General features: G+C 39.9%; 1 protein-coding gene across 1 annotated transcript; it reads left to right on the top strand.

The window, feature by feature from the left end:
- Positions 1–1,813: 1,813 nt before the first annotated feature.
- irf8 (interferon regulatory factor 8) lies at positions 1,814–6,924 on the top strand. The gene is made up of 9 exons (XM_085762610.1): positions 1,814–1,918; positions 2,027–2,226; positions 2,591–2,774; positions 2,992–3,083; positions 3,318–3,375; positions 3,789–3,836; positions 3,952–4,344; positions 4,477–4,592; positions 4,724–6,924. Exons 2-9 carry the CDS (start codon positions 2,056–2,058, stop codon positions 4,913–4,915), a joined length of 1,254 nt encoding a protein of 417 aa, XP_085618736.1. The 5' UTR covers positions 1,814–1,918; positions 2,027–2,055; the 3' UTR covers positions 4,916–6,924.
- The last annotated feature ends 19,062 nt before the right edge of the window (positions 6,925–25,986 follow it).

The raw sequence follows: 25,986 nt of genomic DNA, 5'->3' as shown, positions 1-25,986 counted from the left end.
CAGTATTGATGTGCACAGCTTCTCTGTAAATCAGCTGCATGTCTCATGAAGCAGCTCGATAACCGCGCTGAGTAAACCCCAAAATAGTTTTTTCTGTTCTTTGTCAGCTTTCTGGGTTTTACTCAAATCACGTGGTATAAGCTTCATGCAAATAAACACCACCACAACAATAATGAGTAATTTGAAGACGTTACGAAAAAAATTAATGTATATCATATCAAACATATTACATACATGTATCAACAACAGAAATTTAAGAAGTTTAAGTTTTAACTGTCAAAGTTTATAGAGACCTAAAGAAAAAAATCTGTCTCTGTTGTTCAAGCAACTTAGTTTTTTATGTTTGAAGCAGAACACAATATAGTTAGCAGTACACCTGACAAGAAGCTAATAACCATCAATAAAACATTCAATTTTGTGTCATATACAAAAATATATAGATATGGCTTCTATCTTGTAAAATGGAAATCAAATTAAATCTGTGTTTTATACTTCACCCAACTAATCGTTCGACCTTAATAATAATACCTGGTGTTTTATTAGACAAGGTGTCTAATGAAACAGACGTGTTCATTATAAACCTATACCTGGCCAGAACATCAGTTACTCTAATTAAATCCACCAGCAAACTATAATGATATTCTCTGTCTCTGCAGTATCTATATATGTGTGTATATATATATATATATATATATATATATATATATATATATGCTTATTCTAAGGTTTTATGACCTGCTAAATTGACATGTGTATGGTTCACATAAATTGGCATGCTCAGACAGGCCAATTCCTGTCAAGGCATACAGGGAGGAGGTCTTTGATCTGTAATCACAAACAGAAAGCATAAGTCAGGCTTCCTGTAAAGATAGCAAGAGATAGTATCAAATGAAAGGGAATGCAACTGGAATACTGACAAGACTTGAATCTGTTCAGGGAAAGGTGAAATCAGCATACTATCAAGTTAAAATAATGATGATCACAGTGGATTTCTTGAACTAAATGGAATTGGATTTTTATCAAAATGACAGAAAATCCTTACAACAGACAAGATGGACCTATTTTAATATGAAAATTGACAGAAATAATTATTAAATCGAGAAAATAGTTGAGCATTTATTTTCTAACAATTGACTAATCAAGCAATTAATAATCATTCAACCAGAATATTACAGAAATGTTTTGACATTATGATAGATAGTCAGTGAATAAAAGAGCTTTATTTATCAGTAACCATATAACATTTGACCCATGTGGGCCTTGGTGGAAAACAATAAAGACAGTGGATGGAAAAAACAACATTTATCCTTTACAGAGTTCAATGTGAATCCCCTTTTGATCATAGAATCAAACAGCCTATTATTCACCAAATAGAGTTGGACTTATCATCTTTCCACCTTGGTGTTTTCCTTTCTGATAGCAGTATTTTGGTAAAAGACAAGTATTTGTGCAAAAGGGACATCCAGGGATTAACCTCGATCCCCCTCAGACAGCAGTCTGCTTCACCTGCACAGTAAACCTGAGGTTTGTCATGAGGCTGCGTGGGTGTGGAGGGGACGCGTTCCTCCCGTGCACAGCTCAAAAATCCCCCACAGCAGAGTAACTTGTGACTCTCCGGGTTTGTTCAGTACCACGTCTCGGCGGCGTGGGCAGCCACTTTACAACCATCGCCTCTGTCAGGCCATTTCTCGTAAATGCGAACAGTTAGAAGAACAACACTTCCGCGATGGGCTGGCCAACTGACGCTCGACGCGCTTATTGGTCAACACGACGCAGCTATTTCATTCATAACACGGAGCGCAACAAACCTGCTGAGTCTATGTAGTTGACAGCTCACTTGATAAATCTTAGCGTAAGAAATCTGTCAGCCTCTCAGGATAACTCACACAGGGCCAAGAGTCAGCTCTTTTATCACTCTGTAAGTGCTTTTACTTTTGATTTCTATTAGCTTGCCATGTTTAGTGAAAAGTGTGAATACATTTAAGTAGTGATATTCTGTAGAGTGAATTATATCCTTCTCATTTAGGTACAAGTAAACGCATCAAAAACATCAAGATGTCGAACACTGGAGGTCGGAGACTGAAGCAGTGGCTGATGGAGCAGATCCAGAGCGGCCAGTACTCCGGGCTGCTGTGGGAGGATGAAAGCCGCACAATGTTTCGCATCCCATGGAAACACGCAGGGAAACAGGATTACAACCAAGAAGTAGACGCATCCATTTTCAAGGTTTGACAGCGCTCTTGTGTAGTAGTACCATGGGCAGATGACTTTAGATTGGCGCAGGTGCAGTTTTGGTGAAAAACTTTAATTTGATAGTAACACATCGTAGTGGATATGGGGTGCCAAAAGGAAATGGTCATTCAGGTTTTTTAAAGTTTTTTCATTTTTTAACAAAAATAACTTTTAACTGGAACTAAACTGAATAGGCAAAAGGGGGGGGAAAGTATATTTTCACACTAAAAATTTCAGCTAAATATAAAATTACAACATTTGATTATGTTTATTGTAAATATACTTTCTTTCTTTCTTTCTTTCTTTCTCTACTTTACTTTACAATACCATAGTTAATATTTAGTCTCTCCCTCCACAGGCCTGGGCTGTGTTTAAGGGCAAATTCAAGGAGGGGGACAAAGCTGAACCTGCCACATGGAAGACCAGACTCCGCTGTGCTCTCAACAAAAGTCCTGACTTTGAGGAGGTGACAGAAAGGTCGCAGCTTGACATCTCTGAGCCATATAAAGTTTACCGCATTGTACCTGAGGAAGAGCAGAAGCGTGAGTTGTTTTTCGTTATTGTGGCTTTAGTGTCCCCTATATAGTCTTCTTTGACATTTGAACCATCTTGAAAGTGAGGACTGGCGACCTTTAACACACAATTTGCATATTGCTGTTCTATCATTAGAGGACGCATGTTGCTTTTTATACATGAATCATGAAAGTAACACCATTTTATACTATCATAAGAGTCACATTGAACCACTTGCACCCACAGATGGAAAAAGCTCAGTGATGTCCATGCCAGTCACCAGCTCTGGTGAGATGACTGACTGCAGCCCTGCAGAAATAGAAGAGCTCATTAAAGAGGTGAGAGAACTTCTCACAACTCACAACTTCACAGCATCACCTCTCTCTCACTGCCTGTTGTCACATCTTTTTCTAGATGCACGTTACTTTTATTGTCACTCAGCATTTGTGTTACTTTTTTTTTTTGACCACACTCGCTGTGCAGTATACACACACACTTCATGCTTATGAGCTGCAAAAAAAAATGAAAGGTGCTTTGTTGACAACAACCCATTGTGTTGCTCTATTTTGCAGGAAGAAGGCTGTAGCATTCAGGCCAGTCCAGAATATTGGTCCCAAGGCAGCATCAGTGGTAAGACAGCTTTTCCACCCACCCATTTAGCTCTTCACATTTCTGTCAGTGTTGTTCTGTGTTAGTCTGGGTGTCTCTGTCTTCTTCTTCTTTTTAAAAAAATCTCTTAACAAAGACTTTGTGTTCCCTATATGTGAGATGAGTTTTAATGTCTTCAAGAATAACCACAGTGGAAAGCTCAGTAACAGCTGTGGGTGCTAAATAGAGGTTATTTGCTTGTCTGTTGAATTCTGCAATGGAAGTATTGACTAACATCCTGTTGAACTCCGCTGACTAAGTTGATTATTTCTTTGGGAGATTGTGCTGTGAAATAGTATTTCTGATGATGCAGCAAAATAATGACATGACATTGTGGTCATGTCCACTGTGTCAAAAAGCTGCTTTACCTCACCTCTTCCTCCTGTTGTTCACAGCTTTCCCACTGCATCAAGACCCTTTGCCGTCAGGCACCATTGGCTCAGGTATTTATTTATGTCATGATAACATTAGATCCAGGGATAAACATTGCTATTAATAATGTGGCAGAAGGAGTATAACATGCAGGATATACACTTAATACTATGTTCTCCTTCCTAGCTTTCTCCCAAATGATGATCAGTTTCTACTATGGAGGAAAGCTGATGCAGAACACAATGGTCACTCATCCTGATGGCTGCAGGATTTCTCCACAGCAGCACCTGGGTCGTGGTGCCCTCTACAGTTCAGACAGCATGCAGAGTGTTTACTTTCCGTCTGCTGAGCTCATCGAATACGACCGCCAGCGACAAGTTACTCGCAAGCTCCTGGGCCACCTGGAGAGAGGTGTGCTGGTCCGTGCTAACCAGGAGGGCATCTTCATCAAAAGGCTGTGCCAGAGCCGTGTCTTCTGGAGTGGGCTGGGAGAAATGGGTCCGCAATACAGCCCCATGCCTTCTAAACTGGAGAGGGATGCTGTCGTCAAGATTTTTGACACAGGAAGATTTCTTCAAGGTAAGACTTAAATGTTGAAACCTCAGAACAGTCCATGCAAAACTTGTGCATTCCTTATCAATGCTTAAAGCAATTGATAAGCACATCATTTGCATGATCTGAACAGCTGCTCACATACTTTTTCTGCTCCAGCTGTACAGATGTACCAGGACGGTCAGTTTCCTCCTCCGGATCCCACAGTTACTCTATGTTTTGGAGAGGAGCTCCATGATCTCAACAATGCCAAGAGCAAACTGGTCATCGTGCAGGTAAGACCAATCCAGTCATAACATGTGTATCACTCAAACATTTGACCGATTGAGAAGAATAAACATAGTTAGAGATTGCAGTTTGACACCAAGACGGAAAAATACAAATCACTGCCCTCTCCCTCTGACAGATCACTATGGTGAATTGCCAGCATCTGCTGGAGGCGGTGAACATGCGTCGCTCTCAGCCTTACTGCAACAACCCAAACCTGGATATGTCTGATGCCAGTGACCAGATGGCTCGCATCTACCAGGACCTATGCAGCTACACTGGACCCCAGAGGTCAGCCTGCTACAGGGACAACATGTCTATCACTGCCTGAACTGTGTGCTCTTCAGCGTGTGCCATACAAAATGTACAACAGGCCATTCTCAATGTTCCTGACATAGACTGACAAGGTGAATTCACATAAAAGCCATTATCACCATTTTAAATTCATAACAGTCTCAGTGGAGACATAAAGGTACCAAATAACAAATCCCTTACAGTAAAGAAGCAGCTCAGTGTTAGCATATTTTGTATATAGCCTTCTTAATGTTCATCTATTCTGTTGACATTATTAACAAATCTTTCATATCATCAAATACTTAAATAAAAAAGTCTAAAGGATTATAATTTAGGCAACTTAGTTCTCATAACTGCAATTTATTACAGTGTGCGTCATCTTCTCTCTGTTGTTTTTGCACTTGAGTCACTTCCTTATGTGATGACCGTTTGGACAGAGTAAATAGGAAATTTTCTCAGATATTGTTGTATATTTACAGTTACATGAGTTGATTAAAAAACTGCATCAGATTTTTAGATGCAAAGTGGCATTATCTTACAGATAGGTTTTACTATCAGTCTTATTTGACTTTTATGTCATCATTTTTTTATATACAATTTCTAATAAAACTGTTTAAACTGAAATATACATGTGCTTGTCTTTATATAATCATATTTTTATATAGGATTGATTTTGATTGTTGAATTATTATTAAATTGCTCTCACAAATTTTCTAAAGTGTACTAAAGCCTTTTTGGATTTTATACAGTCTAGTCACTCAGCTACTTTGTTGTTATGAGTTGACCTAGAACTATTTTCTGTCATGTCAGCTCCGAAACTCTGAAATCTGAAAACAACATAAGAAAACCTGATGTTTGTGGTGAATTCTCATCCTCATGTTACCTACAACCTGACTGTAAAACTGTGCTAAAATACAAACCACTGGTGCATGTGAGATGGAAAATAACAAGATTAAAAAAATAAGTAATTGTGCACAGTATACACAGCATGTTTTCTGTCTGCTTCTTGCAGTGCTTGAGTGACTTTATCACGCTTGATGAAAGACACATTCAAATCTACAATAGGCTACTGCATTGTTACACCAAGTAGAAAGTTCTGAATGCCTGAGGCATAATTTCATCAACCTGTCTCCATAATTTAGTTCAGTTCAATAAGAATCTTGATTGATATTTGGAACCTTGATTACAACTCTAAATTTAACTCTTGTGGTTCAAACAATGCTTGGCTGCACAAAAACAAATTTCAGTTGGGTTGAGGAGGTTAAATTTTATATTAATTCACAATTCCTATATAGAAAATTTCATATGGTCTTGGACAACGAAGAATTACTTGATCAAAAAGAAATCTTAAAAAGGCACTGGTTTTGTGGTTTTGTCACTTCAGTGATAACATAGCACTTTGCTGTTTCCAGGGAACTCCTCCACTACTGAGACTTGTCATTTAGTATAAACACATGCTGTTCATTACTCTGGCTTAGAAATGATGAAACCAAAACACTACATGAAACTAAAAGAAGGATCTAAGATAACTAAGATAGGGAAACTCAGATATAAGGCCATAATCATATCTCTAGTGAGTAACAGAGAAAGGACATAGATCCGAATGATTGCATGAATCAGAGTAAGACAATGACACCCGTTCTTCTTCTTCCTTTTCCTCATCCCTACATCCATGTCTCATTCAGTTTGTCATCAAAAACCAGAGGGCAGACAACTGTCATCTTATACGTCAAACTTGGCATGGTGGTTATATGGGAAGTGCGCATGTTTGGATTTAAGCATTCAAGAATGTGCGCACACACACATACACACACACACACACACACACAAACAAACACAACACACAAAGAAAAAGTTTCAGTTCCCTGTTACAAAAGACATGGTTTTCTAATAGTCATTGTAAATACTGCCATACTGTACACTGCTGTACGGACATCTGGCTTCTATTGAAAATGCTACTATACAAACAAAAAAAAGCTCAATATCATAAAGACACAGGAATAACCCTGACATACACATACAAAACATATACATTATAACCCCTTTAAAAAGAAATAAAGAAACCCTCTTAGTTGTGTCTAAACTGAAATTAGGGTTGGGCATCTCTGTCAGTTCTTTTTTTGGGGACAAAATATGCTCTAATGACTCATACAAAGATCACATCGTGAAAGAAGTCATGTGCTCTTCATATGACAGCTCTGGATAAAACCTTTCACTTAAATTAGAATATTTAATGAATGCATCACTGAATAAAACCACACATGGAATATTGTGTCTCTTTATTTGCGTAGGGGTGAGCGCATGTTGAGTGTGTGTGTGTGTGTGTGGTTATCTATATGGGGGAGTTCTATCTAAGTTCCACAGAACAGGAACTAACTTCAAAAACTGTCACAGGAAACTGATTCTACCCCCACCCCCCCAATAGCAAATCTAAGACTGAATTAAAAATAATACAGTAATGATTCTTACTTATATTTATGATACACAGCAGTGTGGCTCGTGTTCTTCAGGCATAACATATCGATGTATCACTATATTTACTGTGTATACTCCATATATACTAATATTATAATATTATGTTATGATATGCTTTTTGGTCTCTTGTCAAGAGTCATATACAAAGACCAGCACCTGTCCACTGGACAGCAGCAGCTGGTTAGCTTAGCTTAGCATAAAGCTTGGAAACAGTTGGCCTGCCTCTATCCAAAGGTAACTAAGTTGATCCACCAACACTTAAATGAAATAAAACTCAGAAATTCTGAAATAAATTATAGGTTTTAAGTTTTTGTCAAAGTAAGACTACCTTTCAGTTTTGTAAATCTTGACCATAGTAGACCCCCCCCCTTCTCAGAGTACACCAGAATGCTTCACTCACATTTTAAAATTACAAAAATTTTCTGGGGGGTATGCCCCCAGACCCCCCTACAGGGGTTTAGCTACTCACCTTTTTCACCCCCTCTGGGTTTGCAATGCATCTTCAGGTATATGCACCCCTAACCCCCCATATAATGTGGCTCTTTGCATTATGACAGTAACAAATTTGGGCTCGAAGACCCTGGTTGGCCCCCCCGGCCCCTAGTTGGACAGGTCTGAAGGCAGAGGCCTGACAGTGCAATCCACTTCTCCAGGTTGGGGTTGGACACATAGTCAACAACCCAATTCAATGAAGTTACTATAAGCACAGAGAACTGCCCCCTCATATATGCCTGCCTAGAACCGGCCCTGATATGACTAGACATTATAAGAACCAGTTGAACACTGATGTGCTCAGTGTAAAACACTATGATGAATGGAAAACACTTCTACTCCATTCATCATAATGACTTAGGCTTTTTTTTTGTTTACTGTAACTACAGACAGTACATATATAAATGTGTTGTAAAATTTTAGAATATTGTTTTGATACTCAGAACACTCAAATACACGGTAACAAATGAAATGCGTGAAGACGCGACCGAGGTGGTCGCATGACGATGCAGCCGTGCTGATGTGAGTCGGTTGGGGTCAGCTGGTTTACGGCCGGCCAATTTTGAACACATAATTTTGACAAGATGAGACTACTGTAACATGTAGCTCACCTAGTAGAGCAGCACTCTTTGTAGTCAAAGACTTTGTTCTAGTCTAGGTTTGAATCCTTCCATCGACATGCAATTTTGGTGATCAATGCATTTTCTTTTCTCATCATCATTACATAAGCAGTGATTTTTGTGACAAAGATGTTTCTACTAGTATGTACACTGCATATTTCAGTAAAGTGAACTATGTTCCAGATGCCACACAGAGTCAGAGTGGTCTATTTACATATATTTTGTTGTTGTCAACAAATCCCATGAAAAAAATGCAAACCAGCAATTTCCAGCTTTTCTTTTCTTTTTTGACTAAATAAGTCACATTTGTTGAGATGCTTCTTCATTACAAAGAAGACTATCCTACTGCTGTAAATACATATTACTTCTGTTAGCCAAAACCTACAGCATCCAGCTATTTTAGTAAATTATTACAACAACAAAAAAAGTGTATTTTTGATGCTGGATTTTAAGGGTTGAAGTCTATAGAAGGACTTGAGACTGAAAATTGAGTTATTATTTGTTGGGTTTGGCTTTTATGTGAATGAATGTTTTGACAACAACAACAAACACGTAGAATAACTAACTATATACTATTTATTCAGTAAAACTTTATGAGTCAGAGCCTCTACTATTACTTCACTTGCACATTTCCTATAAGGGAGACTATAAGATACTCTGGATACAGTCTTTGCAGGTTACAGTTTTAATAAATAACATGGGATGAGCTCAGGTTTTCAACAAACCAGCAAAATATGATAAGACCAGACGATTAAAACACAATATTTCCGAGCTATGATACATCTTTCTTTGGGTCTCCCATGAGGTTTCAGATGTATACGTTGAGGAGAAGTGACTGTAAAAGCGTCACAGTTCAGGGATGCCAATGAAGGAACCAACTTGCAGAAAGAGTACTTTTACTTCCAATGCACAGTTTCTTGGAAACATACATGCACTTTTACTTTTGAATTTAGAGTAGCAGTTTTAACCATAGTATTGTGGTATTGGTACTTGTAGGTACTCAATTCAGGTTTTGATTTTTTCCCACCTCTGCAGCGAGCAGGAGGCACATGCTTGTGTGCATTTCTGCTAACGGAGTCGCTCACATTGTCAGTGTCTGCAATGTGGTTCTCTTTGTGTTGCAACATCTCTTTGTGGCGTCTGAGGCTTCCCACAATAAACCATTAGAGACAAGGGACAAACAGAACTGATGTTGCCTACATACGTAACCATGGCCATCTGCTCCATAACATTTCAATGTATTGCTCTACAATGGAAACTTAAAGGAAGGAGCATGTATTTCGTGAAAGGCAGCGCTTCAAGGAAATTAAGTAAAAGAGGAATAACTGCAAGTTGAAAGTTTTTCCAGAAAAATTAAAAGGAATTACTGCGTCGTCTTGTCGTCCTTTTGGTTTCCTGATTTGTCTGTATTGCTGACTCCTCAGTCCTGTAGAGGGGTTGTTTTTATGGTCAGCAATGGCCTTTATGGTGTTGTTATTTTCCACAGCTTGTATCAGCTGTTTTTAATGCTAATCATCACAAATTCTATCCCATGGCTTGTTTGAAAACTGATGTGGAGCTGTAAACAACATGAACAATCTCATTATCTGTTTGCTTTTCTCCATACTTGCTATGCTCATATACAGTCGGATTTCCAAGAAGGCTGTTCTCATCTACATCTGTATTTCTGTTTCTATTGTCAGGAAACTGAACAAGTGTGGGTAACACTTTATAATAAGTACACACTATTAAGCATTAGTTAAGCATTAATAAATATTGAATTCTTCAAATTCAAATTCAAATTCAGTTTTATTCATCACTTCCATGAAAAACCTGTTTAACATTGGAGCGAGAAGCCGTTCTCCCTGTCATGTTGTATGCAAAGACAAAAAAGGGAGACACATTTAAAACAAGACAATCATTCTAAAAAGACAGCAGAAGTTTTGTTAAGTAAAATAAATAAATAATTAAGAATCTTCTTCATTTATCACACATTTATACTCATTAGTATGTCGTTTATAAATACAGGTAGTGCTTATCAATGATGAGTAAAACATTTTTAACTGTGTTTGTACATACTAATGAGTACTCATGTGTTATAAATAATGCTTAAAAGTGTACTTATTATAAAGTGTCACCCAAGTTTGAAAAAGAACTGACACGGCACATTGAGACTACATGATAAAGTGTGAGTCATTTCATTGATTTCTTTTTCACCACAACGTTGTCTGACAAAATCACCAAACACAGAGCAACAGATTGTGTTTCCGACTTCTGTCTTGAACAGAAACTCTTTTTTTTAGGGTTTGGGTTGTGTTGATGGATTTCAGTCTCATGCTGGGTGGCTGATGTCTCTGTTGTTTTCATCCTATTCAGCTGGAATATTTAGTTTAGTGGTTATCAATGGCTCCATCAGTCTCCCTGGTGGAAATACAATCAGATATCATATATGAATACAGGGCACAGAGTTATATTGTCAAATACTTTAAATTGTTAAATGACATTCAAAGTAACAGTCTTCTGGACAAATGTCATACCAACAACAAATGTAGGTCTATGTTGTGGTATCATGTTGTTTATTTTTAAAGGAATAGTGTGTAGGATTTAGAGGTATGAATTGGAATAAGAAGAATATGAAATTCATGATGATGTTTTGATAATTTTATAATCACCTGAAATGAACAAATACTGTGTTTTCATTAGGCCATCACATTTACACAGGGAGCTGGTCTTCTTTGATAGAGCCTGAGCACCACCAGAATGAGCAAATTAAATCCTGACCATACCTCTCTATCACACGCACAAAATATTGGCCATAGTATATTCATATAAGAGAATATATACATACTGTAAATCTAAAAAATGTTTTGTAACAACTTGAATGAATATAACGACTGTAATTATAGACCTCATCAATGCCGTGCCAGGTGAGTCGGACAAAATATGTGGTGGGACTTTGTAATTTACCCTGAGCAGGTTGTGTTATGCAAGCGGTGGCGTTGAAGGCGTTGGTGGTGTCTCTGGGGAGCACGCTGGTTTAGAATCAGTGTGGCTGAGATGAGAATAGGCATTCAGAGAGGAACTGGGAGAGCACTGAAGACGCTGTAAGTGGAGACACAGGTGGACGGGGAGCCCACATCCTGGGACACAGGAGAAAGCCACCTAACCACACATGTTGTGTACACACATGCACACACACACCATGGTAGCCACTGATCAAGGATCATATCCTCTAATCAGTATCAGTTCATGTCCTTCAAACCAAAGATTTCTGTGGCCTCGCACCTATGGCAGTCCTCTGCAGCTATCTACTTTTATCAAATAAAGAGCATTCATTTTAGTATGACTAATTTAAGTCTTGAATAATACCCACTTTGAAGAAAAGAAGACAAGTTTAAAGAAATGCACAAAAATGGGAAATTGAGTGACGTAGCAGGAAGGATTTGACATGTAAAAGTGAAGAAAAGGAAGTTTGCTGATTTACGGGAAAGTCGTTTATTGTAAGTTGCTTCCATTTCAAAATATTATAACATCAACATCAGTCTGGCTCCTCTCACTGCACATAGTCTTACAGTTTTAAACATTTGATTGGCTAGAGATCCCAGCCTCAGTAGGACACAATTACATTTTTCTGAGACTGTTTCACTTACACCAGCACACAAGTTTAGTAAAGTAGTAAGTAAGAAGGACAAGTAATGAAGATTGTGGTTGCATTCAATATATAAAGTGACCACAGGCTTGGATTAGGTTAATGACAAGAGACTGGGGACATCGTACCTAAATCAGCAGGCAGAGGGACAACTGAGAAGTGCATAAGGCTGTGCCCTGGTCGTTGCACTCTGACTAGAGTGATCCCTGACCGCCTGATCTCTCTCAAGAAACAAGAAACACAGGAAGGAGCCCAGGAAGATGATCCAGCACACAGCTTTCCCCTGAAAAGAGGAACAGTCCATATACAGGCCTGCTGCTTAAAAAAAGACACTTCAAACCATTTGTAAACTTTGGTTTATGGGAGTGAAACATGAATGGGAAGGAGGGAATTCACCTCGTTGTGGTGAGAAGTGCATTAATGTTTGGAAATGTTTTTTCAGGGCCCTGAAATTCTTAGATCCGAGGAAATACATCGATTCAAGTTTTTATTTCTTTGTTCCGAGTTCAAAACTATGAGTTCAAAACTACTAACTGACTGCTGTTGCACTCAATCAGTGCAACAGCAGTCAGCCAGGACAAAACAAATGACTGCCCATCAACTGTTTTGTGACTCAATCACCATCTGTGTTTTTCCAGTCCATATTTGAGCATTTATTGACTAAAATTGAAACCCAATTATCAACATTCAATCAAAGCTAGACTTGACATTTGGTACAGTTTGCTTACTGTGTGGGACTTCATGATATTTCATCATTCCCTATAGAGGAATTCCTTTCCTTGTGGAAAGTTTATGATCACCAGCTACATGATCACAACATCAGATATCCCTCATGGACGCACAGTCTGTGCTGTAAATGTAAATGCTCTCTTTGTTTTTACTTGTTGTTGTTGTTCTTTGGACAGATGGTCTAAAGATTGGTCTAAATAAATAAAAAGAATTGCAAAGACAATTGTGGTATATATTGAGTTTTTGCCTCTTGGCCAGGTCTCCCTTGCAAAAGAGATCCAATTTTAAGGGACAACTGGTTAAATAAAGGTTAAAAATAAAGGTTTTAGGTCTGTGTGCAATGAGTGAAAAATATTTCATGAAGACAGTGTAGTTGGTGTTTTGGTTGATTTTGAAATATGGATTAAAAAAAGGTATGTGTTGTGCTGTGGAACATGCTGATAAAGAAAACTCTTTAAAAAGTTGTGGAAAAAGTGAAATAATGATGAGTTGTTACCAACACCCATGCATTGCTGTGCTTCTGTTTCATGTTCAAGTAAAACAAAACTCTTCAGAAGAAAAAGGAGGTGATGGATGCTGAGGTGGAGGGGAAGACCGGGGTGGGGTGACAGTCCCTGGGGAACCAGTGCCAGGGGAGCATGAGAGCTGTATCGACAGCTCACAGCCTGGTACTGTGTGTGTGTGTGAATGTGTGTGTGTGTATACATGCAAAGCGCTTAAGTGAAGGGATGTGGGTAGCCAGAAAGGTAATACGTAGGTATGAGGCAACAGGCAGATACCTGAGAAACAGAATTACTGCTGTCTCAAACTGACATAAAAATGTAATGGCAAAGTACTCATCACAGATCAAAGGTGTTGTTTGTTACACACCAAGGTGACACCACAGAAATATTTGCATTAAAACATACCGTGAACAATATTATTTTTGCACTTTATAGATCTGTTTCAGTGGTGATCATGTGTTACTCTGCGATTGATTGAGCAACTCACTCAATCTTTGTGGTTTGAAACCTTGTTTCCAACTTCACCGTTAAACCGACTGAATAAGTCACATTGATTACACAACCTTTTCTGAGTAAGAAGCCGCACGCTGGCCAGACAACAGGTGCTGCTGGGATGGAGATTATTTAAAGTTGCTCTAAAATGGTTCCAGTACAGCTGAAGGAGCCTGTGGGCCACATGCTTTAATAGAAAGTACAGTGGCAGTACATACTTCCTCCTTTGAAATGCCAAAATCCAAACATGACCATCACATGACTGAGGTGGAATTACCTGTTAATCCAGCACAAATCTGATACAACTCAGTGAATTTGATTATTGTTAATTATTTGAGTATCACAGTAAACATGCTGTGTCACCATGTATTTAGTAGGTTGCAGGATGATGAACATGACTCGCTATTAAAAATCTACATAAAATATTACGATTACTTGGAGGGGAAACTTAATGGGAAATCTAGTAGACAGGTGAAAGTGCAAACCATTTACATGTGTAAAAGCAGTAACGCGGTGAGCGGCCCAAATGTATTTTTGTCACAGGATTTGCATGTTACTGTGCTCTGTTGTGCCACATCGAAGGACAAGAAAAGGTACCAGTCCTGACAACCACTGAAGCAGATCCTGTATGGCTAGTTAACCATGATGGTTTGCACAGTTTATAGCTCACATCAATAGAGAGTGCAAAGGGGAAAATCCTACTTATGTAACTTAGGACAAAAAAACAACAATCATGTCATAAGAGCGCTTAAAAAGCCTGAGAAGGAAATAGTGAAACTTATGAAAAAGAGGAAATGGCTTGCTGATGGTATACGAGGTATAGCCTATTACTAAAGGATATTTTGTTTGCAATACTATTTCTAATTATTTTTCTGCTATTTTGTTTGCCTTTAGCACAAAATGAAAGGCTTGTGACCTGAATAATACTATTCTAATGTCGTGCAGCTTTGTATTGCCATCTAGTGGCACCATAAAGCCAAAGCATACTCTGAGTTTCTTCAGTGTTTGCCCACAGTGCCCGGAGTGTTATATTTTGTTGCACACATTGGTTAAAGGTTATAGTACAGTTCCTGTAGAGGAAATTCAAATTGACACATTAGTATGGAGGGAAAATTGGATGACATGAAATAAGGATGGGCAGAACATAGGAAATAAGAAATAATTAGCAAACCAGATTATATAAATTAAAAAATACTACATACAATAGCAACAATAACATACAATGAGATGTTGTCTGTTCTGTACATGTGAATATAAACATACACTGTCCATTTTCCCTGGTGTAGGCTACATTTAAATCACACAAATGCCTTAATTTACGTAATTCAGCAAGATATTAAACTCCGTCAGTTGTTTGTCACATTTAACTGTTGGGGATCCTCATTAAAATCATATTGTGAACACGAACAACACTTTAGGATTGTTAATTTATACCTGTTACTTTTTCTCTTTTGTTTCAGTATTCTCACAAACTTACCATCAGCAGCATATTGTGTAAAATCTGTGACTTCCAGTGTCTTAATACGTGAACTGTGAGATGGAAACTACACTTTAGACTTGCCAAATCATATGTTCATTTTTTTTCTCCCCCCTCGTGCTTCCTTTGCGCCGCTGATAACAAACAGGTTCTGGCTCTACTTGGCAGTGCTGCTCATCTTGATGCACACTACAGTCAATTCCATTCCCTCATTTTCCAAAGTGATTCCATCAGGAGAAGCAGATCGTATCTGTCTGTAAGCTCTCTGGGCAAATTGTTTATTTGTTATTTCTGCTACATTTAAAACCAAGAGAGGTCATACACGTGACCGCCCCAATTACAGATACTTCCTTGCCATTGCCCTGCAGAATATATTGCATACATATTTTGTATAGTGATTGCATCTATGATTTTAACATTTATACATGTAGCACAAGACTATGATGCAATTAAAGTAATTACAGTGGTTCTGACATTGTCTGCAGTGCGCACATGTCGTATGGCTTTAGTTTGACTGTATTGTCAGAGATGCTTATGTTGTGTTTATGTGGTGTTGTTGCCTTTTCAGCTACTGCGATCATCTCTATCACTCATGTCTGCTGTTATTTCAACAATTACAGTTGAGCACAAAGGAAAAGCAAACAGGAAAAAATAGATAAGCCAAGAGATTGTTGCTGTCAAAAGACAGTTAAGAGTCTCAGTGGAGATTATTAAGGGAAAGTCACTGGGGGATGTGCACGCATTAACTAAGGTTGTGGTCTTGTGGAGGATACTGAAGTCCGATCTTATCTGGAAAAACCATCATCACATAAAACCAAAGCATGCTAAAACTCATTAAAGTTAAGTATTAACGTCATTGAATTAATACTTCTCTGGGGGGTTGCAGGAAAACAGGATTAAAAAGGTATAATCATCTGCGTCTCTAATTGATTTATTAAAGGCATTTCTCCCCTAAAATGCATGTAATATTAGGAATGAAATATTCAAATAGTTTTGTTGCTGTGCTCGGCTTTGACAGATTTGAAAAAAAAAAAAAAAAAACTTTTATCAGCCATAGACTGATCTACACTATACAGTGCTTTCCCAACTTTTCTGTTTACTTACAGTAAATTGATGAGCCACACAGGCAGATGGTGGGCAAGCCCTGAGAGGCTCCAGCCAGCGATATCTTCCTGAGTGTTTATGTGGATTGTTTGGAAACTCTTTTTATTACTGAGTCACTCGAGGCATGACAGGCACAATTCTCCTTCTCTCTTCTTCACCCTCTGTCACACACATTCCACGTTGAGCTTAACGATGAGCTCTACCTCATCTACACCCAATTACTCACTGACCCTAATTGAATATTTGGCAGAGAGTGCAGGTGGTGATGGCGTGCACTGAGCTAAGGACTCATCAGTCTTGGTCACTGGACCCATTAGGTAGCCTGAGTGACCTATGATGTCATTATAGTAAAGTAGAGGAAAGTAATGGACAATGTATCTCATAACCAAGATGCTTTTTTATCTTAAATCACACTAATTTTAGAGCTGAGCACTGGCTCCAGCTCGACCACATGTGCGCCTCATGGCTGTGTGAGAAAAGTAGTTAAAGTTGTTTTTCAGTGTTATTTTTGGCATGAAATTGAGAGAGTTCCTTCAAAGTTAGGGGATGTGAGAGTACCTTTTGTGGTTTAAACAAGCATGTTTTCATGACAGAGGGGCTTTTTTTTCTAGTCTCACATGGACAGAGATTTTCACATACATACTGATGTTGCAAAACACTGCAGGGACACAGCATGTACTGTACGCACAGATTTAGATGGTGACACTTGCTCGACCTTGAAGCCTCAATGATACTACTCACAAAGTTCACCAAATTATAGAGAATTTAAAAGAAATGTTCTGCTTTTTTAAGCTTTCACTCACAGACACAAACAAATAAGCTGTATTTTGGGTTGCACCACATATGGCATTAGTTGCCCAACGCAGTCGATTTTGTAGAATATGGTGAGGTGACAGCTGTGGCTAAAGACTTACTCCACGTCTCTGTAAAGATCAGTCAAGGCAGCTGAGTTCTTAGCCTCATCATCATCATCCTCATCCTCATCATCGTATCCAAGAGTGTGAAGCAGGAGCGAGGACCTGGTCTACTTTCAGCCACTCCCAGGGGTGAATTATGATTTCCCGAGTCAAGCTGAACCCAGGGAAACAGCCTGAACGGTCATTCATCAGCCTGGGTGTCTGCATCCTCCTGAACAATGTGTGACCCCTGGGCGCAAAGAAGGTCAGAAGAGGGTTGACTTCCACCTTCATACACATACAGTATGCACATATCACGAACATACTCATGCTTTACTGACACCACCACCCCCTGCAGAATGAGGACCACGGTGCAAAACGTCTCTAACCCTCTTACTTTTAAGTATATTTTTTGGCCTTTTTTTATTGGATAGCACATAGTGAGATAGACAGGAAAGGGGAAGGCAGAGAGAGGGGGAATGACATGCAGGAAAGGTCTGCCCGACGCAGGATTTGAACCAGGGACGTCTGCGTTGAGGACTGTAGCTTCTACATGGGGCGGCTGCTTTAACCACTGCGCCACGCACCGCCCCACCCTCTTACTTACTTCATAGACCCATTGTTATTTTTGCATCATCGTAGAGCAGCCTTAAAGCAGAAGTAAGCGATCCGGTCGTTTTGGCTAACTTCTTGTCAGCCAATGGAGTTAGCAGTCCCCGCCCTCGTCATGGATCTATTGGTCCTCGTCCCTACGTCACCACATGCACGCGCATCCCTTGGCTGCACACACGGAGAGGACCGCCCCTTTATGCCATTCTCTCTCCTCATTGGATAAAGGTTGTAGGATACAAGGAAAGTTTTCTCCTCGGCTTACAGCAGAGCAGAGTGACTGACAGACCCGTGTTTCAGACCAAACACTCTATATAAGTGATTGCTGTCGGAAGATATAACTATTTAAGACTTATATTAACACAAACATTCCGCTTACTTCTGCTTTAAGGATAAACACTATCAAAAGAAACAGACTCAGTAATGATCTCTGATACAAAAACTGGTCATATGATCTGCTGAGTCCAAGACAAATTTCCCTAAGCAGGACAATAAAGTACACCAATTTTGATTCCTCATTCAACATTTCTTCAATGCTCTCATCAGAAGGCAAAGATTGCCGTTGCTTCATCCCACAGTGAAGCCTGGATTTAAAATATCCTGGTGCATGATACAGCCGGGAGCCTACTGATGACCCTGGTTGACCCACAGTTGGAATTGATTGTCTATTGGTTTGCCTGTCATTAAACTTGGCTGGTAGTCTGAAGGTTTATGGCACTCTGTAGACCAAGTGGCAGCATGTGGAGGGATGGGATCTATCTGTATCGTTGTCTGGGATCCTGACAGCTCTGGCTTTAGTCTGCACCCAGACCTCCTACATGCATGTCTCACTGTTTACTGCCCCCTGCCTCATGCTCCTCCCTCTCTACACATCTATCATTTCAACAGGACCACACACACATGTCATACACAAATACAAATACACAGACACACACACACACACACACACACACACACACACACATACATCCTTGTAGTTATCTCTTGATTACAACATCAACCCAAAACAAAACATTCAGACTTAAACTCTTCACTCTGCCTTTTAAGAAGTTACGATGAGCAAATATTGTCTCAAACTTGCAAAATTATCCCACTACAGAAGTGTCATACGGAGACAGATTGGTGCTCATTCCACTCGCAATTTCCTGTAATAAAAGAGCAGTTTAAGATGATGAGCTCTGAGCAAACTGATGCCAGAGCTTGATACCTGGACATCTGGGAATTCTGCCTGCGCCTGATGCCAGAAAATGTCGTCCACTCACTGTCATCCATGAATATTTACTGGGTCACATGAAGTTGATCGTGGTGACATACCTCTTTTTATATTTGGCATACAAACCACATGGTGTCAAAACAACAAATTCTTATGTGTTGAGGTCTGTTTAAAAAGCAGGAAGAGCAAGCCCCCACATCCCATTCCACCCCTCCTGAACAAATCCACCTTACATTTCCTTTCTTGCGTTGTCCATCCATCATTAGTCAGTGCAACTGCACCTTCAGGCACATGCACACTCTAACCATAACCCTGCCACTAACCCTTTAACCCAACCTTCGTTCTACTCTCACCTTTCCCACATTAACAGACTTCTTGGGAGAGCCGGAGCTATTCTCGTCTCCTCTCTTTCTCATTCCCTTTCAGGAAATGACTCCTATCTCTGGGTGCGTGCATACTTGCGTGATGTTTTTCTTCTTGCACTTTCTATCACACTGCTAACCCTTATGCACCATGAGAGCATCCATCTGTTTGGCTGGGGGAGTAGTGATCCTCTGGGTTATTTACACCTTTTATTCAGTGCAAGCATGCAGGATAGTGGAGGGTGGAGGTCTTTTCTTGGAATAAGACATGTTTTGTTCACTTCTCTTCTCCCATGCATAGAGAACAACTTTTCAGACATGTTGTGAAAGGGTTTGTTAGTTACAAAAACATATTTTCACTTCATGTTGTAACAAGCAGATCATTTAACTGTTGGTCTGGGATTTGAGATATTTAATTTATGTGAAACTGTGTTGTGCCGTTGTCACAATTCTGAAAAAAAAATCCCCTTTTCCAAGACAATGAATCTGGTCTACTATTTTGCCAGTGTCATTACTGTAATAGTGAATGGCTTATGGTAACATTTACACAAGTACAGCAGGGGTTGTCTTTAGTTTAGTTTGTTATTTGGTCATTAAACAGTCTTTGACTCATCGAATTGTTAAAAGATGAAATTTAGGCCTAAAAGTGCTGCTCAAGGAGAAGTGAAAGAGCTACCAGGATCTTTGCTGCAGTGGTCAACTCCCCATAGGTCCCTACAGTCGACATGTTGATATCATAGATTTCTGCCCTTATTCCTCTTGGAGGACCAACACTTGTCCGAAAACATTGCACTCCTATCTACAGAAACTGTAACTCATCATCTGTCCATGGAAGATGAGGGCTGACTGTTGTTTCATTTATTCATATATGCTACTCATTTTTCTGTCTTCTGTCATTTTCTTTAATATTATTTATTTCTTTATTTACTTATTTATAAAGCATTTGTAGAAATTAGAAATTAGAAACTATTAATTGTTGAGATATTTCATCCTGAACTGAAGCCCCACCCACCAGGCTAACACACAGTCATACATTCACAGAACTATTTTGCCAAAGTAGCCAAGCATTTAACAATAACATTATCTCTTTCTGGAAAAAAAAAAAAAGTTTCAGTTTTTTCAAGAATACAGTCAGCAGTTTTCATAATGAGTTTTCATTTCTTCAGCAGAGAGTAATTCCAAGGAAATGTATCACTTCATATTCATATTCAAATGATTTTTGGATGATGAGCTCTTCCTTGAAAGGCACAATTTCAATTGGAAATGTGAAAGGCCTTCTCTAGAGCCAGGATTCAGTTTGTCCAATCAAGGCTACTGTAAAAACATGGCAGTGCAATGACCCCCATCAAAAACAACCAGTTTACAGCATTGTGTACTGTGTACAGCATTTCTTACAGTAGTTTCAGGTGATTGTAAATGAATGAAGACATCTGCATGAATATTATATTACATTTCTGCCAATACATCCCTCTCAAACATACACACTGTTCCTTTAAATAAGTAGCATGTTACAGCTACATACGTTTGTTGGCATAATATTTGTCTTGGAGACTAAATAAAAGAATATAACACTGTAATTCTCTGTGTGTGTGTTTGTGTGCGTCTATGCTTTTGTGTGTGTCTGTTTTCTCAGAGGGATTACCAGAGCCAACAGATTGCTGTCTTACATGAGCATTAGCACCAGGTCACACAGACAGGATGTTGATAACATCCTGCAAACTCCACCTCTCTCCCCTCTCTCTCGTTCCATCTCCCTCCACCTTTGCATGTACACTGGACAAAGATTCATCATAAGAAAACAAAGAGGACAATAAGTGAAGAAGCAAAGGTCACACAAATACTTGATTGCTTGTATTTGCGTGACTGATCGCACAAAAATAATCGTGAGATACTTACTACTTTGCTGAATCATCTGGTGTCATTTGTTTCTGATCCCACTCACTCCGGCAGACGACACTCGCTTCTTGTTTGGAAATCTTAGGAAATCCCACCATTGGTCAAGATGTTGTTTCACTCTGACTGTTTACACTACGTACATACTCCTACGCAATTCAAAATAATTGGATTTGAACATCCAAAAAGCTATTTTATACCTAAATTTATTAGTCAGAGCAATTGATACTAAACCACAAAAGATTTTAGATGTCAAAATGAAAGATTTCTCCCAGGTGGACAGTCATAAACAATTGCGCACTCATATGTTGTAATGAACTCAGATTTCCCACTGAAATTTCTCCTTAAATTTCTAAGTTTAGCTTTTTGTCTGATTATGTCACATCTTTATAGATTGACTATCAGCTTGTCTCAGTTTGTTATTGAAGCTACACCGTGTTTCAATAGGAGAGGACTGCACCATTTCAGTACATCATGTAACTGCTCTAAATATCTTCTGTGTCGTTTCATACAAATTTCATAAAAATTCATACTGACATTTGTACTTTGGGGAGACTTTGAAGTCTCTGCTACAATACAAAATAAAGCTCTCATTGTTTGATTCATGATTTACAAAACAATGAGAAAAACCTAAACCTCAACCTAAAAATTGTCATCCTTATCATCAGTTTGTGTGATCAACTTCCATACTTACATAATTTGCTGTTTCACATATGATTGTGTGACACAGTGTCCTCTCTTTGTTGACACCAGTGGAGTTCAAGTCAAAGTGATTTAACTGTGATATTCAACAGCTCTCAGCAGTGTTGGACAAATTTGTCCTACGTGCTCTGACATTAGGCTGAGCTTGAGGGTTATGCTGTGTTTACTCGCACACCTCCCGTGGGTTGGAAGCTGTCCAGGTTGTTCTGGACTGCTCAAGCCCCTTGTCGGGTCTGGCCCGTAGGCAGGATCTTCTAGGCCTGATTACAATACTGTCACAGAATGACAGATGAAGCTTCTAAGGAGCTCTATCTTTAGCTCTGGGTAAGGCCTCCGCTACTCAAGCCTCCGCTTGGCTCTTAAGGGAAGGATGGAGGGACGAGGAGGAAGGGAAAGACAGCTCAGCCGATGGGGAATCAAAATAAGTCGCTGCATGGGAAGAAAGTTTTGTTATGGCAGTGGGTGTTGTTTTACCAAAAAGGTTATTGGAGCAAGAAGATGTGAGGATAACAGAAGTGAGAGCAACCTGCAGAGTGAAAACTTCATTTGTAGGAGTAAGTACATAAATAGTGAGAGTATCATGTGTATCTTTACTCTATACCACCGACACAGTTGTATTTCTGTCAGCGAAGAAGACAAAGCAGCATTTACCCAAGCCTCCCTCTGTCTGTTAACCTCCCCTCTCAGGGCTCTGTTGGTTTAACCCTGGTGGCCAGCAGGCAGGCCTGACAGCACCCAGACACAATCGTGTGATTTATGGCACGCTCTGAGAGTGGAGAGGAGATGACCACTCCGATCTGACCCCTGCTGTCTTATCAGCCACTCATCAAGAAGAAGAGAACACTCAGACTTATTGTCTCATACTCATCCGAACCATGAGCAATGGCACCACCGACTGTAGTTAGTCATAGAAGTTAACTTAGGTAGTCAAAGTAGAAGAGACAGTATAGAGATAGCAGGCGGTAGTAGCTGTAGAGATAAAACATATACCTTACATTTCTTTACCAATTTGTTGGCCTATTTCTCATAGTAGCCAAATGAATTTATGATGTTGGTGTGTCATTTTATCACTTCACTGCATTTATTCGGATTTGACATTTTTGCAAATGGTATCAAATGTGTGGCCTGTCCAACCTCAGGGTTAGAAAGCTGTTTTCTAAAGGGAATGGTGAACCTCGTGGTGATGCTGATTGCTCCACTTTGCAGTGCAGCATTTGTCCTCCAGGGGGAGTCCTGCACAATGCTATAAAGCCAACATAGTGACCTGATCCACAACACCTCAGTTGAGAAGACTTGGAAGGGGTTTGTGCTGTGGTTCATCATCAGTGCTCCCTCAGCTAAACACAAGTTTGAAATAAGCATGACATAAAATCAGGAGATACGCATTCAGAAATTAATATCTAAATACAGAGTAGAGACATCTGAAACATATTTTGCAAAGCCGGCTAAAATTAGGACGCAGCTTCATGATGTGAAATCTGTGTTAATTCAACCATAGTCGATATTATATGTATACCTGGTGATTCCCTCTCAAACCCAAAGAAAAAGAAACATTTTTCCACAGAGTTCACCACAGAACATCTTTCAAAACAAGCGCTGGGCTGGGTTTAAGGTGATGTAAATACAGATCTATTTCTGTGGCTATGACACACCGTGGTTTCACTGGAAAGGGAGCAGCAGCCTAACATTACAACAAAGGAGGCCACACAGACAGTGGTGGTTAGAGCATCTCTCTGGACCCACACATGGACAGACGGACGAATAGAGGGATGGAGGGAAAGTCCATCATCGTGGCCAAGTATAATCAATGTACAGAAATACTATAGGCCTCTGTCTTAAATGCTAAACATCATGCTGCATGCTTTTTTAGGGGGCAAAATCACAAGTGGACATGGAGATGAGCTACTGTGTATTCAGTTAACTCTTAATGCGCTCAAGAGGTCAGTTTGCTTTGACAATGTTGGTTCACGCACTGTTGATCACGTGAATGAGTGACTGAAAGAAAATAAGTAAGAGTCAATTAAATTTTACACTTAACATCCCTTTTCCAAAACTCACTTCCTTAGTAAAGAGAGAGAAAAAAACATTCTGGAGCAAGGAAGAAGAAGAAATGAGCCAGATCACTGTGGTAAAGTCATCCTGACACAGAGACACAGAACAGAGGCAGCAGTCTGGCAAACACCAACATGCAGTGACACACACACACACACACGCACAAAAAGCTTTTACCAGTACATACAGATATTCTAACAGGTTGTGATCTTGTTTTTTTCAGTCTTGGGAGCCTGAACTGGCCACCGATGACCGGGGATCGATCAGACGGCAGACAGCTGAGGGGAGACGTCACCCGCGTACTCCTCCCCTCAGTCAGCTTCGGCCCACCCAATTTACTTCATCAATCAATGGATTAGGTGCCAAAAACTGTCTTCACTAATCCAGCAGCTCCCCTCCCAACCCCAAACACACAAACATATCACAGCAGATCTTGCACACTCACAACGCTGGCCATGCTGTAGCCTGTCTCCAAAGTGCAAAGGTGAATTGAGGGTGTGGTGGATGATAGGGTGAGTGCCACACACACACACAAACACACACAAATATGTTGAGGAGATAAATTTAACCGATAAGAGCTCATCTGATCTCTTTAATAAAACCATGCATCAAAAGATTTTGTTTATTTCGCTCTTCTTGCCAAACAAGGTTGCTTCATGACCACACATGCTCATAACCCACGCTGACATGAGGAACAGCATTAGCATGCTATTCTCTTCATCACCTACGTGAATATGTGGGAGCTGGGAGATAAAGAGCAGATGACGTGCATAATTCGTCTGATGCGTTTGATTTTGTGATCCACAAAGTTCACGGGTCAGTGCATTGTTCAGTTTAATGTCTCCGGTGTTTTTTTGGCCTTCCCACTTTTAGCTGAGTCAAGACTAGTGTGACTGGATAGTGTGAGACAGAATCTGAGGGGGAAGGCCTCTTTTCTGGGGGAGGATGCAGAGACATAGATCATTGGTAGACAACTATCAGAGCAGGTCAGCCACCCACTGGAGGCCCAGAGACACTGAGGGGTGATAGGGGCTGTGGTGGATCTTGTCCGACCGTCGGTTATATCCACAAAGCTCCAGCATGTGCTCCTCAGGACATTTTCATTTGACATACTCCACCACCACCAGTTCAGACTATGGCATTTCCAGAAAGGTAAAAATGTCTCGAGCTAGCTGCAGACGTATGCTGAGGGTGACTAACCAGCTGCACAAGCGTCATCAGATTTAGCAACAGATAACAGCAACCACTACTCAGGACGTTTAACAGTAATAGCATCCTTTAACATTGATGTCATCTCTTGGTGCCCCTGAGTGGAATAACTTCACCATGACAGCATTCGGCAGCAACACACACAAAAAGAACAAAGTCTGTCTGGTCCAAGGAAACAAAAAGTGGCATGTGTGAGTAAAAGCATTTGCTGATATAGATGATGATAAGATTATTGGACAAGTGTCTTGGCACACACTCCCCTGCCACTATAGGGACTTAGTACAGTTCATTATCACACTGCCTGGGGTAAATCAAGGTAAGATGTCTACCTCTCTTCTCTCCCTCATGTCACCCTACCCGTCTTCTGGCCCAGCTTCTGTTTTTCTTCCACCCTGTTCAGGTCGAGTGTGACGCACAGGAAAATAATAGCTGCCTTTTATTGCTGTGGTGTCATCCCAACACTGAAGAAAGCTCTCTACAACTATTTGGGTCTCCTGCCGTGACCCGCTTATTGTGCAGCAGCTCAACCAGTTTGGCCAAGAAACCAGTACTAACATCACAGCCAGAAATAAAAGGCTTTATTCTGGTTTGACTGTGTGGCTGAGGAGGAGCAAAACCGGTCAGAGAAAGGGCCTCTGTCGAGGGAGTGTTA

The sequence above is a fragment of the Trachurus japonicus genome, chromosome 3 (assembly GCF_045865225.1).
Source record: "Trachurus japonicus isolate A0001 chromosome 3, Traja_1.0".
In the NCBI taxonomy this organism is placed as follows: domain Eukaryota; kingdom Metazoa; phylum Chordata; class Actinopteri; order Carangiformes; family Carangidae; genus Trachurus; species Trachurus japonicus.
This window is presented reverse-complemented; position numbering and strand designations above follow the sequence as displayed.